We start from the raw sequence: 13,315 nt of genomic DNA, 5'->3' as shown, positions 1-13,315 counted from the left end.
GGTTGTTGTAGATTAAGATAAGAGCAGGGAGGGCTCGCTGCCAATTACGGTTCCGGGCAAAACAGACTCCAGTACTCAGAGGGGAAAGTAGGAAAGTTTATTCTACAAGAACAGAATGGAATAAAAGCAAAAAGGGAGTAGGATGATGAGAAAATAACAACCAGCACTTTAAGATCTCCCTCCCCCATCCCTCCTTTCTTCCCAGGGCCAGGTCACTGCTCCCGATATCTCTACCTCCTCCCCTCTCAACAGCTCAGGGAGGCAGTGAATGGGGGATGTGGTCAGTCCCTCACAGATGGGCTCTTCCACTTCTGTCTTCTCAGATGAAGATGGCTCCTGGCATTCTTCCCCTACTCCAACACGGGGTTCCTCCCTCGGGACACAGTCCTTAACGAACTTCTCTGGTGTGGGTTATTCCCAGCAGCTGCGGCTTCTGCTGATACAGGGTTCCTCACACGGGACGCAGTCCTTGGTGAATATCTCGGGCGTGGATTCTTTGCCCCTGATACAGGGTCATTATCAAAATTAGTCTCTACCACTGATGCGGAGTCTTTAAAGAAATGAAAATAAATCTCATCTTCACCAGCCCTCTACCTGCAGGGGAGTCTCTGCTCCAGCACACCTCCTCCTCTCATCACTAACCTTGGAGTCCGCATGGTTGTTTCTCTCACTGTTCCTACTCCTTGCACCACCACCAGCCAGAAGAAGAAGAAGGGGACAGAACAAGAAAGAAAAAGGAAGAAGATGAAGGAAGAAGCCTCCTCTTTCGGCTTCTTCTTAAAAAGTGATAGTGGAGGCATCTAATTGGCTCAGCCCCAGAAGTGAGTCTGGCTCAGAGCTGAGGAGAGTTGTGAGCAATTACTTACAGGAGCCGCCTTTACAGCCCCTTCCCCCTTACCAGAAATGGCCGTCATGTCAAACCATGACACCTCACAGGGTGAACTGATTTTTTTTGTGTATTTCTTTTTCTGGACATGAGCAACTGACACTGGCACAGGTTGATCCTCTGATTCCGAAAGAGTGTCTGCTACTGGAGTCAGGGCAGCAACAGTGTCAGTTGCCTCAGTTTGAATAGCCACAGTTGTTGCTAGGGTGAGATTCCTAGTCTGTACAAGTGAAAAACTCTTCCAATACCTTTTTCATATTCTCCTGTATGTCAATCCCTCCATAGCTACCCAACCTCATAACAGTCTGAAAAACAAATTTTGCAACCCTACCCAAGAAAAACACCCTACCTAGAGGACAGAACAATAAAACCACGATGGCTGGAACATCCCAAGTGTATTCTGAATTGTCAAAAGCTATTGCAGTTAACCTGAATCAGTAAGGGAGGATGGAAAAGAGGGAAAAATTATGTCCCTCCATTTTTCCCATCAATTAATTGAGTGTCATTATTTTCACTAAATTCTGAGAGGAAACGTCCAAGTTGCAGAAATGACAACCAAGTCATGTACAAGTACTGGCCTAGCTCCATACCCATATCCATACAACCATACCATAAGCCAATAACAACCAGTAGTTGTTACATTAGTGTGCATCCAAGTTCCAGGCTCTATATTCTCTTCTCCCCAGAATTCTCTTTCACTTTTACTGATTGGATAAGCAGAGACGGTCTCTGGCAAGTTGGGGATCAATTTTTCAGTCACTTCCCCTTTTTCTTTCCCCGCTGATCAGAGAGCACATACCACAGCTGCGCTTATCTTAGCTTCCCCCTGCATTTGTTCTAACATGAGTTTCACAGTTCACCACGTAGGTGCATGTTTTCTGGCCTCTTTGTTCCAAACCGTTATAGATTCCCAAAGTTCATGGCCATGAAACATGGGAAAAAAATCTTTATCCCTTAAGCAATTATTTCCTTCATCTGTGGTACATCTTGTAAGTGTTGTGTATCAGCCATTGCCCAGTGACTGAGTACCAAAAACATTACATTTTAAACAGTGTGACTCTTTGCAAGGAGACAGTCAGTGTCCCAGAGATACTGCTGCCACATTCATTCCCACCATGGCTGTGCAGAAATAAAGGAGTAGCGTAAAAGAGGAAAGTGTTACATTCCAGCCATTTCTGAGCACTGCCACAGACTCAGAAATGTGGTCCTTGAGGAAGGTACAAATTCTCCCGTTCTCCAGTGACATTATGTCTAGTTTTCCTGTTACCCCTACCACATCATTTTTGAGAGAGCTGAACCTATAATACAGAGAAAGCTGAAAAAAAAAACCAAGAAAAACACTAATTCCTCCCACTCACTAGTCTTATACTTGATGTTCTTTAACGCTCATCCTTGGCTGACAATTACTGAGCATGTGAATATACATTAAGAATGTATAGAACAGACTGAATGAATTTAGGAATGCCACCTATAAATATTCCCTCAGATAGGTGAACAATCTCATCTTAAATAACCTTGCTGGTCAAAAGATGTAAAAATTTGAGAGTAGCCTATTTAGCATCTTGAGATAGGATTGCCCCCTGAACTGTCCTGGAACACTTCACTCTAATCTTAAACTAAGAAATACAGTGGACGGGCTGGCTATCACTGATCCATCAGTAATTCAGATAGCCTACTTTAATAGGAAGTACTGCTATTGTTTCAACATCATCCCCAACCAAAGCCTTTTGAACTTCCTTTTATTAATGGCTTAGCAATGATCTTGCTCTACTGCTGCAGCAGGTACAGCTGAGGACAGTGTGGATCCAATGGGCTGGCACATCAAAACCACAAGAGTAGAAAGCTTTAGTGAACACCGGAGCACAATGCCCTCTGATGCCATCAAGCTCTAAAGGGACAGAATCCATTTCTATTTCTGGAGTGACAGGGGGATCTGAACAGCTAACCCTGTTAGAAGCTGAAGTGAGTTTAACTGAAAATGAGTGGCACAAACATCCCATTGTGACAGGCCCAGAAGCTCCATGTATCCTGGGCAGAGACTACCTCAAGAGAGAGTATTTTAAGGACCCAAAGGGGTACTGGTGGGCCTTGGGTGTGGCTGCAGTGGAGATGGAGGAAACTGAACAACTGTCCAGCACGTCCGGACTCTCAGGACCCTTCTCTTCTGGGGCTGCTGACGGTCAAATAGGTGTCAATTGCAACCACAACAGTGCACTGGCAGCGATATCGCACCAGCAGAGATTCAGTGATTTCGATTCATAACTTGATTCACCAGTTGGAGAGATGAGGTGATCAGCAAAACTCACTCACCCTTTAACAGCCCCATATGGCCAGTGCAAAAGTCTAGTGGAGAGTGGAGACTGACAGTGGACTACTGTGGCCTGAATGAACTCAGGTCGCTACTCTGTGCGGCTGTGCCAGACATGCTGGAACTCCAATATGAACTGGAGTCCAAGGCAGCCAAATGGTATACCACCATCAACATCGCCAACACATTTTTCTCAGTTCCTTTGGCAGTAGAACGCACATCCCAGTTAGCTTTCACTTGGAGAGGGGTTCAGTGTACCTGGAATAAACTGCCTCAGGGGTGGAAACACAGCCGCACTATCTGCCATGGACTGATCCAGGCCACACTGGAGAAGGGAGAGGCCCCAGAACACCTGCAATACATTGAGGACATTGTTGTGTGGGGCAACTCAACAGAGGAAGTTCTTGAGGATGGGAAGAAGATAATAAAAATTCTTCTGAAGGCTGTTTTTGACATTAAATGAAGTAAGGTCAGAGGGCCTGCACAGGAGATCCAGTTTTTAGGAATAAAGTGGCAGAATGGACGTCACCATATCATAGAATCATAGAATGGTAAGGGTTGGAAGGGATCTTTAGAGATCATCTAGTTCAACCCCCCTACAGAAGCAGGTTCACCTAGATGAGGTCGCATAGGAACATGTCCAGGTGGGTCTTGAAGACCTCCAAGGAAGGAGACTCCACAACCCCTCTGGGCAGCCTGTGCCACTGCTCTGTCACCCTCATGGTGAAATAGTTTTTTCTTAAGTGGAACTTTTTGTGTTCCAGCTTCATCCCATTACCCCTTGTCCTGTTACTATCTAACTATAGAAAAAAGGGATGTTCCAACCTCCTGACACCCACCCTTTAGATATTTATAAATATTAATAAGACCTCCCCTCAACCTCCTCTTCTCCAGACTAAACAGCCCCAGCTCCTTGAAACCTCTCCTCGTATGAAAGATGTTCCAGTCCTCTGATCACCCTGGTGGCCCTGCACTGGACTCTCTCCAGCACTTCCCTCTCTCTCTTGAGCTGAGGAGCCCAGAACTGGACACAGTATTCCAGTACTTCTTGATGCATCCCAGGATGCCATTGGCCTTCTTGGCCACGAGGGCAAAGTGCTGGCTCATAGCTTCTTATCAATCAGGACTCCCAGATCTCTCTCTGTACAGCTGCTCTTCAGCAGTTCGACCCCCAGCCTGTACTGGTGCATGGGGTTGTTCCTTCCCAGATATAGGACTCTGCACTTGTCCTTGTTGAACCTCATGAGATTCCTCTCTGCCCAACTGTCAAGCCGGTCGAGATCCCGCTGAATGGCAGCACAGCCTTCTGGGGAATCAGCCAGTCCTCTCAGTTTGGTGTCATCAGCCAACTTGCTGAGGGTACACTCTGTCCCCTCATCCAGGTCGTTGGTGAAGATGTTGAACAAGACTGGCCCCAGAATCGATCCCTGTGAAACTCCACTGGACACAGGCCTCCAACTCGATTCTGTGCCATTGATCACCACCCTCTGGGCTCTATCATTCAGCCAGCTCTTGATCCACCTCACTGTCCACCCATCCAAGCCACACAGCTTGAGCTTTCTGATGAAGATGTTATGGGAGACAGTGTCAAAAGCCTTGATGAAGTCAAGGCAGATGACATCTGCTGCTCTCCCCTCATCTAGTCAAGCTGGTTATGCACTCATAGAAGGATATCAGGTTAGTCAAATAGGATTTCCCCTTGGTGAAGTCATGTTGACTCTCCCTGATAACCATCTTATCCTTCATATGTTCAGTGATAACATTCAGGATGAGTTGTTCCATCACTTTTCCAGGGATGGAGGTGAGGCTGACTGGCCTGTAGTTTCCTTTTGAAGACTGGCATGACATTAGCCTTTCTCCAGTCCTCAGGCACCTCGGCTGTCCTCCATGATTGTTCAAAAATGATAGAGAGAGGCTTAGCAATCACATCAGCCAGCTCCCTCAGCACTCTAGGATGCATCCCATCAGGACCCATTGACTTATGAGCCTTAAGCTTGGCCAACAAGTCTTTAACCTCTTCCTCTTCCACCCAGGACAAGTTCTCTGATGTCCCAGCCACTCTGTTATCCTTGCCGGACTGGGCTTCCAAGGGTCAGCCTTGGCCGTGAAGACTGAAGCAATGAAGACATTCAAGTACTTCAGCATTCTCTGCATCCTCAAACACCAGGGCATCCCCAGCATTTAGCAGCGGGCCCACATTACTCCTCACCATACTTCCGCTGCTGATGTACTTGAAAAATGCCTTATTGCTGTCCTTAACTTCCCTGGTTAAATTTAATTCTAAAAGGGCTCTAGCCTTCCTATTGCACCCCTGCATGCCCTGGCAACGTTCCTATACTCTTCCCAAGAAACCAGCCCCTGTTTCCACCTCTCATAGACAGCTGCTTTCTGCCTGAGTTGTCCCAGCAGATCCTTGCTCATCCATGGAGGCCTCCCTACCTCCTTTTCATCTTTTCTTGCACATTGGGACACACTGATCCTGGGCTTGGAGGAAGTGGTGCTTGAAGATTGACCAGCTCTCCTTTGGCACTTCTACCTTCTAGAATCATATCCCATGAGATCCGTCCAAGTAGATCTTTGAAGAGGTCAAAGTCGGCTCACCTGAAATCCAGGGTCACGGTCCTGCTTTGTGTTCTGCCTCTTCCACACAGGATCTTGAACTCTAACATCTCATGGTCACTGGAGCCGAGGTTGCCTCCAACCTTCACATCCCCAACCAGGCCCTCTCTATTCATCAGTACCAGGTCCAGCAGCACACCCAGTAGATATCCCAGTAGATGTGATCAACAAAATTGCAGTCATGTCTCCCCCAGCTAGCAAAAAGGAAACAAGTTCTCCTAGGTGTTGTGGGTTTTTGGAGAATGCACATTCCAAATTACAGTATGATTGTGAGCCCTCTCTACCATGTGACATGGAAGAAAAATTACGTTGAATGGGGTCCTGAACAGCAACAAAATTTTGAATAAAATAAACAGGAGATTGTTCATGTAATGGCGCTTGTGCCAGCCCGAACAGGATCAGATGTTAAAAATGTGCTCTACTTGGAGTCTTTGGCAAAGAGCACCTGGGGAGACTCAAGGCCGACCCCTTGGGTTCTGGAGTCGGGGATATAGAGGATCCAAGGCCCGATACACTCCAACTGAGAAGGAGATACTGGCAGCATATGAAGGGGTTCAAGCTGCATCAGAAGCCATTGGCATAGAAACGCAACTTATGCTAGCACCCCGACTGCCAGTGCTGGGCTGGATGTTCAAAGGGAGAGCCTCCTCCACACTTCATGCAACTGACGCTATGTGGAGTAGGTGGATCACACTGATCACACAATGAGCTTGCATAGGAAATTCTAGCCGCCCTGGAATTCTGGAATTGATCACGAACTGGCCAGAGTGTGAAGACAGTGAAATATCACCAGAAAAGGAGATGTCATGTGCTGAAGACACCCCATCATATGAAGAACTTCCAGAAGACGAGAAGCAGTATACCCTGCTCACTGATGGGTTCTGTTGTCTTGTGGGGAAGCATCGGAGGTAGAAGGCAGCTGTGTGGAGTCCTGTATGCAAAATCTCAGAAGCTGCAGAAGGAGAGGGTAAATCGAGTCAGTTTGCAGAGGTAAAACACATCCAGTTGGCTTTAGACATTGCTGAACGAGAAAAATGGCCAAGGCTTTCTCTCTACACTGACTCATGGATGGCGGCAAACGCTCTGCGGGGGTGGTTACAGCAATGGAGGGAAAACAACTGGCAACAACGGGGCAAACCCGTCTGGGCTGCCCCAGTATGGCAAGACATCACTGCTCAGCTGGAGAAACTAGTTGTGACGGTGTGCCATGTAAATGCCCACATACCTAAGAACAGGGCCACAGAAGAACATCTGCATAACCGGCAAGTGGACAAGGCTGCAAAGATTGGAGTAGCTCAGGTAGATTTGGATTGGTTACACAGGGGGGAGTTATTTTTAGCTCAGTGGGCCCATGACACCTCAGGTCATCAAGGAAGAGATGCCACCTATAAATGGGCTCGTGATCGAGGGGTGGATTTAACCTTGGACACCATTGCACAGCTTGTCCATGAGTGCGAGATGTGCTAAAATCAAACAAGCCAAACAGTGGAAGCCCACGTGGTATGAAGGGCGATGGCAGAAATATAAATACGGAGAGGCCTGGCAGATTGCCTACATTACTCTGCCACAGACTTGCCAAGGCAAATGCCATGTGCTCACAATGGTGGAGGCGACCACCGGCTGGTTGGAAACATATCCTGTGCCTCATGTCACCGCCTGGAACACCATCCAGGGCCTTGAAAAGGAAACATGGCACTCCAGAAAGAATTGAATCAGACAATGGGGCATACTTCCAAAACAACCTCGTAGATGCCTGGGCCAAAGAGCACGGCATTGAATGGGTTTATCTCATCACCTATCATGCAACAGCGTCAGGAAAAAATTGAACGACACAATGGACTATTGAAGACCACACTGAGAGCAATGGGGGGCAGGACATTCAAATATTGGGATACACATGTAGAAAAGGCCAGCTGCGGGCTCATCCGGAAAAGCTGTCGTGTTGGGTTGAGGCATTGGGCCTGTGGCCGTGTGGGTGCGCAGCCACCGCTTGTTGGGAGGGCCCCCGTGGGCAGCCCTTACAGTACAAGCTGTGATTTTAGTTTTACAAAGTCGAAGTTGCGGCGGAACTTGTGGAAGGCAGCGTGTTAACCACCAGCAACAAAGCCGCACCTTGGGACAGCATCGGCTCCAATAGGTACAAACAGAGCCATAACTGAGAACAGGTTTATTACACGGATGCTGCAATGATCTGTGAGAGTCACCCACATGAAACAGCCCCTAATCAAAAGGCATTAGTCATCCAAGATTATCCTCTTTCCCCTCTCAGGAAAAATATCTTTTACTTGCTGTATGACTTCATTTTAATAACTTGCGTGGGGGGGTGCAGGAGAGAAAAAAAAACCCAGACTTTAAGTGGTTCAACAGTTTATTTTCACTAACCTGATAGTTACCTGGATCTCCACATTCAGTAAATGGTAGTTCTGTGCTTACAGGTTTACTCTGCATAAACATCAAATCACTTAAAATCTGGATAAGCCAGTTCACACCTGTACCAAGAAACTCACAGATCAAAATAAAACATTATCAGAGGTTTATGTGAGATTTCAGAGCCTTCTCATGACATGGTGTAATTCAGCGTAGCAGGCAGTTATCAAATAACAAAGAACACTAAAGCTCTCAAATTATTATAAACAAAACAATATTTTCCATTCATAAGATCCTCAACAGCTTCCTAACTGGGATCTTCTCAGCTCACTTAGAACTGGTATGTGGAAAGCACCAGGGACAGGACTGACTCAACGATGATGTTTTTAATAAAACCATTGGTGACAGACAATAAAAAGAGTTTTCCTGTTTTTTACAGAGAAACACCTGGGAAGGGTATGGATAGGAGGAGGGAATGAACAAGGAGCTTCGTTCATTCTACCTCTCTCTACTGCCCTGGGTCAAGGATGAAACGGAGACATCTATTCAATGTCACTGCCAGTGGTTGTCCTCATTTGTGCCTGTTGCTGTCTCCAGAAACTGCACACCAGAAGGTGTACTTGAAGAGCTATTTCCCACTGGACACCTGCCTCCCCAATCCTTCCTTTGGAAATGATCTTGCAGCAAATCTCCCTCACAGAGCTCCCCGTTTTAGCGTGACCCTGCAGTCAGCCCCTGGAGCTGCACTGTGGTGCCTGCTTCCCCAAAGCTTCCAGGAATCAGGTTTGCTCTACTGACGCTCTGACAACTGCTGACAGGACAGAGCAAAGGAACAGTGTGTTCACCTTGGCCCACAGCACTCACCCCACGTACTTGTGGGGAGGCACTTGGAAGGCTTCCCACCAGGCCCATGGAGAAAGAGCTGCAGAGCTGCCGTCACCTCCTGAACACTGTTAATCACTTTTTAACAGCCACAAAACTTGTGCACCTGTTTTCTCCTGCCAGGAAAGGCAGAGAGGCCAGTGCTGGCTCCCAGGAGGAGCAGAGGAGCTCTCTCACGTGCTGACACAGCAGCAGAGCAGTGCTGAAGCGCAGGCCTACTCCCTCGCCTTGCCCGAGAGCCTCAACTGCCTGGCCCAACCACCTAGCTGTGGTTCTACTGAAAATTGTAACCAAGAAAACTCTCCCAACGAAATGATAAGTTAGAAAGCCCAAACTGGTTTATTAGAGGACTAGGTGCATGGGTCTCCTCTCCTCTTAACATACACACCGAGTGACAAAAACGCAGTCATTATCTGCATGAAGAAAATTAGTATTTGTAGAAATTTAATACCTATGCGAGTACACTGTGAAATAGCCTCCACGTAAAGGGTACAGAATTTGGTGAAAGGTCTCTAGTGGATGTCTGAGGTAGATTTTAGCTTAGTTGGCCCATGTATGGTCACAACTCACAATTGTGCCATTTTTGATGTTGTAACTTGCGTCAGCAGAACCAGGATGCTCAGTACTGACTGGCACCCAAATTGCCCTTGTGTACACAGACTTATCTTGTTCGTGCATAGTTCTATACCAAGGAGTCTCTCCTTCTAGGTTTTTTTGTATACTCACTAGGCAAAGGGGGTCTGTTCCTCGTGAAGACTTGCTTATCTGTCAAAGTGAGTCTATTCTTCCATTCTTTACATCTTTGGTATTGTGGTGAGCACACATGCTACCAGCTCCAACAGCGAGGGGAGTGCAGAGCGTGTCCCTGGACTGCAAGGAGGTGGTCGGGCCTGCTGCCAGCAGCCAGAGGTGACCACCGAGGGTGAACAGCAGCAGCTAAAGACTGTTCCCTGGGCGCACCATCACCCCTGTACAAAGCAACGGCCCGGCTTAGGCCTGCCCAGGTGTCGTGGTTTTGTCCAGCCGGGGACAAGGAGCCACGAAGGTGCTCGCTCACTCCGCCCCCTCCAGGCGGAACGGGGAGGGGAACTGCAGAAAAAGGGAAAACCCACGTAGGCTGAAATAAGAACAGTTTAACAGAACAACAATAAGAAAAAATAAGTTCAGGAAAAACAGTTATAACAGTAAGTGAGGGGATATACAAAAGGAATGATGCGTGACGCAGTTGCTCTTCACCTGAGACCCGACACAACCGCTCCCGACCGGCAGCCGAACCCGCGGTTCCGCAACGCCCCTCCCGCCTAGCTCCCTGCCTATATGTACTGCGCACGACGTCAGTAAGGTATCGAATACCTGTTAACCGGCCTGGGTCAGCTGCCCAAGCTGTAGCCCTTCCTACTGCCGCATCAAAGTTAACCCTATCCTTGACCAAATCAGTACACCAGGTCTGTCGCTCTGCGAGTGGGCGATCGGCTGGCGCATCCGCGGAAAGCCGGCGCGCTCCGCACGCCTCTGCGCCCGCCATCACGGGAACGAGCTGCAGCGAGAGGAGGGAGAGCGCCTGCGCGGCCAGGGCCACCACTAAGTGGCTGGAAAGGGGCCGTGGCCCGGCGGCGGAGATGGCGCGGCGCGCCGTGAAGGGGTTGCTGCTGCTGGAGATCGGGGGAGTGCTCGGAGCCATTCTGCTCTACCGCGCCATGGACTGTAGCCAAGGTGCGGCGGGTGGGCGGGCGAGGGGGCACACCGCGCCGGAGGGGAGGGGAGGGGGCGGCTGTCAGCGCCGAGGCCGCCTGCAGGCTCGTCGGGAAAAGCTGCGACGTTGGGTCTGCGGCCGTGTAGGTGCGCGGCCGCCGCTTGTTAGGCGGGCCCCCGCGGAGACAAGCTGCGATGTTAGTTTTACAAAGTCGAAGCCGCGGCGGAACTTACGGAAGGCACGACCAGCAACAAAGCCGCACCTTGTGCGATTTGGTAGTGACAGCATCGGCTCCAGTAGGGACTAGAAAAAGAAGTTGGCTGCAAATGAGGCAGGAACGGAACAATCCTGCTTCAGGCCTCTCTGGTGTTCAGCCCTTGAATGGATGCCCTGGCTGTTGTCTGGGTCAAATGTTGACATTTCGCAGGTAGACGACAGACCCATCTAGCAGGAGGCAGCCAGCATTAATCTGCCAGTGGTATTTAGTTCCAGTCTCTCAGGCCTCTCACACCTCAGTGCCTAGGTAAGACAAGAACAAGCCATGTGCCAGCTCAGTTGCTGCAAGGTTTGCCCTGTGCAGCACTGCCCTTTCATGCTCATAGGGCTCTGCAGGGTGCAGTGCTACTGTGACAGAGCTGTGGCCTGCAGGAGAAGGCAGCCAGTCCTGCCATCCATGGGGACAGGGACAGCCACAAGGCAGCTCCATGCACAGGGGCCTGTTTCAGCAGCAGGGTGGTCTTACACCAAGCTCAAGATGAACTTCACCTACACCACATCAGTTTGCATTTCTTATCCCAGATTCAGATGCTGGCAGGCTTGTTATGCTTAAGCTATCTTCTATTGCATTTTTATTAAAAAATACATAACCCAAATGTGGTGCTGAGCATTGATGGCTTCTCATTTCTTCCCCATATCTGTTCTAGGAACTAGTTCTCACATGCCTTTGCTGAAGATTTTCTTAAGCTGTAGCTTGTGTAGTGCTGCAAAGTACAGTGAGCTCATCTAACAGCTCAGGGTGCTCAGAATGAGACTCTTACAGCTTTCCTTGTGCTAGTACTAGCACTGGTAAGGTCCTTTGAGGAGCTCCTGTAAATCACTAAAATGTCATAAAGCTACCATTGCATGATTTCCTACTGGGTTGCCAGAGCAGCCTACAGATGTATTCAGTGAACACCTAAAGCTGCGTAAGGAAACAAAACAGTTTTCCCAGTTTTCATTTGTATGTCCACCTATGCGCGGTAGTCAGCTCCCTGTGAATCTGGAGCTTGGTTGTCAAAATTGTGAGGAGGCCCAGAAAACACTGGGAGGACAGGGCCACACAAGTGACCAGAATAGTCTCCGATACAATTGCCAAGAAAGTAAATTCAGGTCACATTATTTAATGGTGTTTGTAATTGAGGAGCTCAGACAAATTTAGGTAAAACTAATCGAGTCAGAAAAATAGTTCATTTAATTATGTCTTAAAATATGTTGAGTAAAGTAACTGTGATTTCTGTTTCTTCTCAGACTTCAGATATGCAATGCAGAAGAGGTTTCCATCAATCCTTGAAGGTAGGTTTGTAGTAGTTGGCTTCAGAAGAATGGGTGAATTTTGCATTTTATTATAAAACCGGTTTCATTATTGCTTAAAACTTAGCCCAGGAGACACCACAGAAGTGTTTATTGTTATGCACAGGTGTGGCTGGAGGGTCAGACCATTGGATAGAGTCCTCAGAACTGCAGGACTATGCATCCAACAAAATGAGCCACAAAATGGCTCGACTTCAGGCATGTCTAAATTAAAGCTGATGTGGATTTTCCTGTTTTTTCCTGTTTTTTTCAGTGTATTACAAATCCAATGAGTGGTCTGGCATTCATGGCATAAGGGAGAAGGACCAAATGACATGGTTAAGCAGCAAGAACTGAAGTAAGAAAGATGTGTGTTCAATAAAAAAAATATTTTAGAGTAATTGTTGTAAAAATGTCCACATTAAAATGTCCAGCTCATCTTTTTGATTTCTTGCCTTTGTACTTGTTTTTCAGCCCTCTGTGCCTGAACTGTTTCTTCTTCTTGATGCTTTTCACATCTCTGTTGTGAAGCCACTTGTCACGTTCTATTTCCCACTGGATCTGTTTGGCATCTGTAAGAGGAGAGGTGAGACCTGAGGAGCTGACAGATACCTCTGACCGTGATGTGGAACACAGATGAATCATGTAAAAGTTAAAACCTGGCTGTTGTATTTATAAACGTTAATAAAATGCAAGCTGATGATTTTTTTTTTGACACCAAAGAAAGTTTTGGTTTTTTTGCATTTCCCAAAGAGTTTGACTACTATTGCCATTGCTTTGTGTTTTACTAACGCTAGACAAGCTTGTGATAGGAGCACACAGTGTTAGAATAATCAATATTTTTCAGGTGACACCAGGAAGCCTTGTAAAAAGCTTTACAATGGAATGATTATTCAATCAGTATATACACATTGTAATTATTTCTGGGAAACTCCATTTGTTTCACTGACATAGCAAGGAAATACTCCAGTAGGTAAAGACAACCATGCCATATGCCTTCCCTTCACAAGAA

The 13,315-nt window shown here is 47.6% G+C and overlaps 1 protein-coding gene across 1 annotated transcript; it reads left to right on the top strand.

Annotated features, from left to right (window-relative positions):
* The first annotated feature begins 6,881 nt into the window (after positions 1 to 6,881).
* CEBPZOS (CEBPZ opposite strand) lies at positions 6,882 to 13,029 on the top strand. The gene is made up of 6 exons (XM_061989626.1): positions 6,882 to 7,022; positions 9,186 to 9,381; positions 10,368 to 10,775; positions 12,262 to 12,306; positions 12,578 to 12,661; positions 12,778 to 13,029. Exons 1-5 carry the CDS (start codon positions 6,882 to 6,884, stop codon positions 12,658 to 12,660), a joined length of 873 nt encoding a protein of 290 aa, XP_061845610.1. The 3' UTR covers position 12,661; positions 12,778 to 13,029.
* The last annotated feature ends 286 nt before the right edge of the window (positions 13,030 to 13,315 follow it).

The sequence above is a fragment of the Colius striatus genome, chromosome 2 (assembly GCF_028858725.1).
Source record: "Colius striatus isolate bColStr4 chromosome 2, bColStr4.1.hap1, whole genome shotgun sequence".
Lineage (NCBI taxonomy): Eukaryota > Metazoa > Chordata > Aves > Coliiformes > Coliidae > Colius > Colius striatus.
The sequence above is the reverse complement of the archived record's forward strand: the minus strand, read 5'-3'. Positions and strand labels throughout refer to the sequence as shown.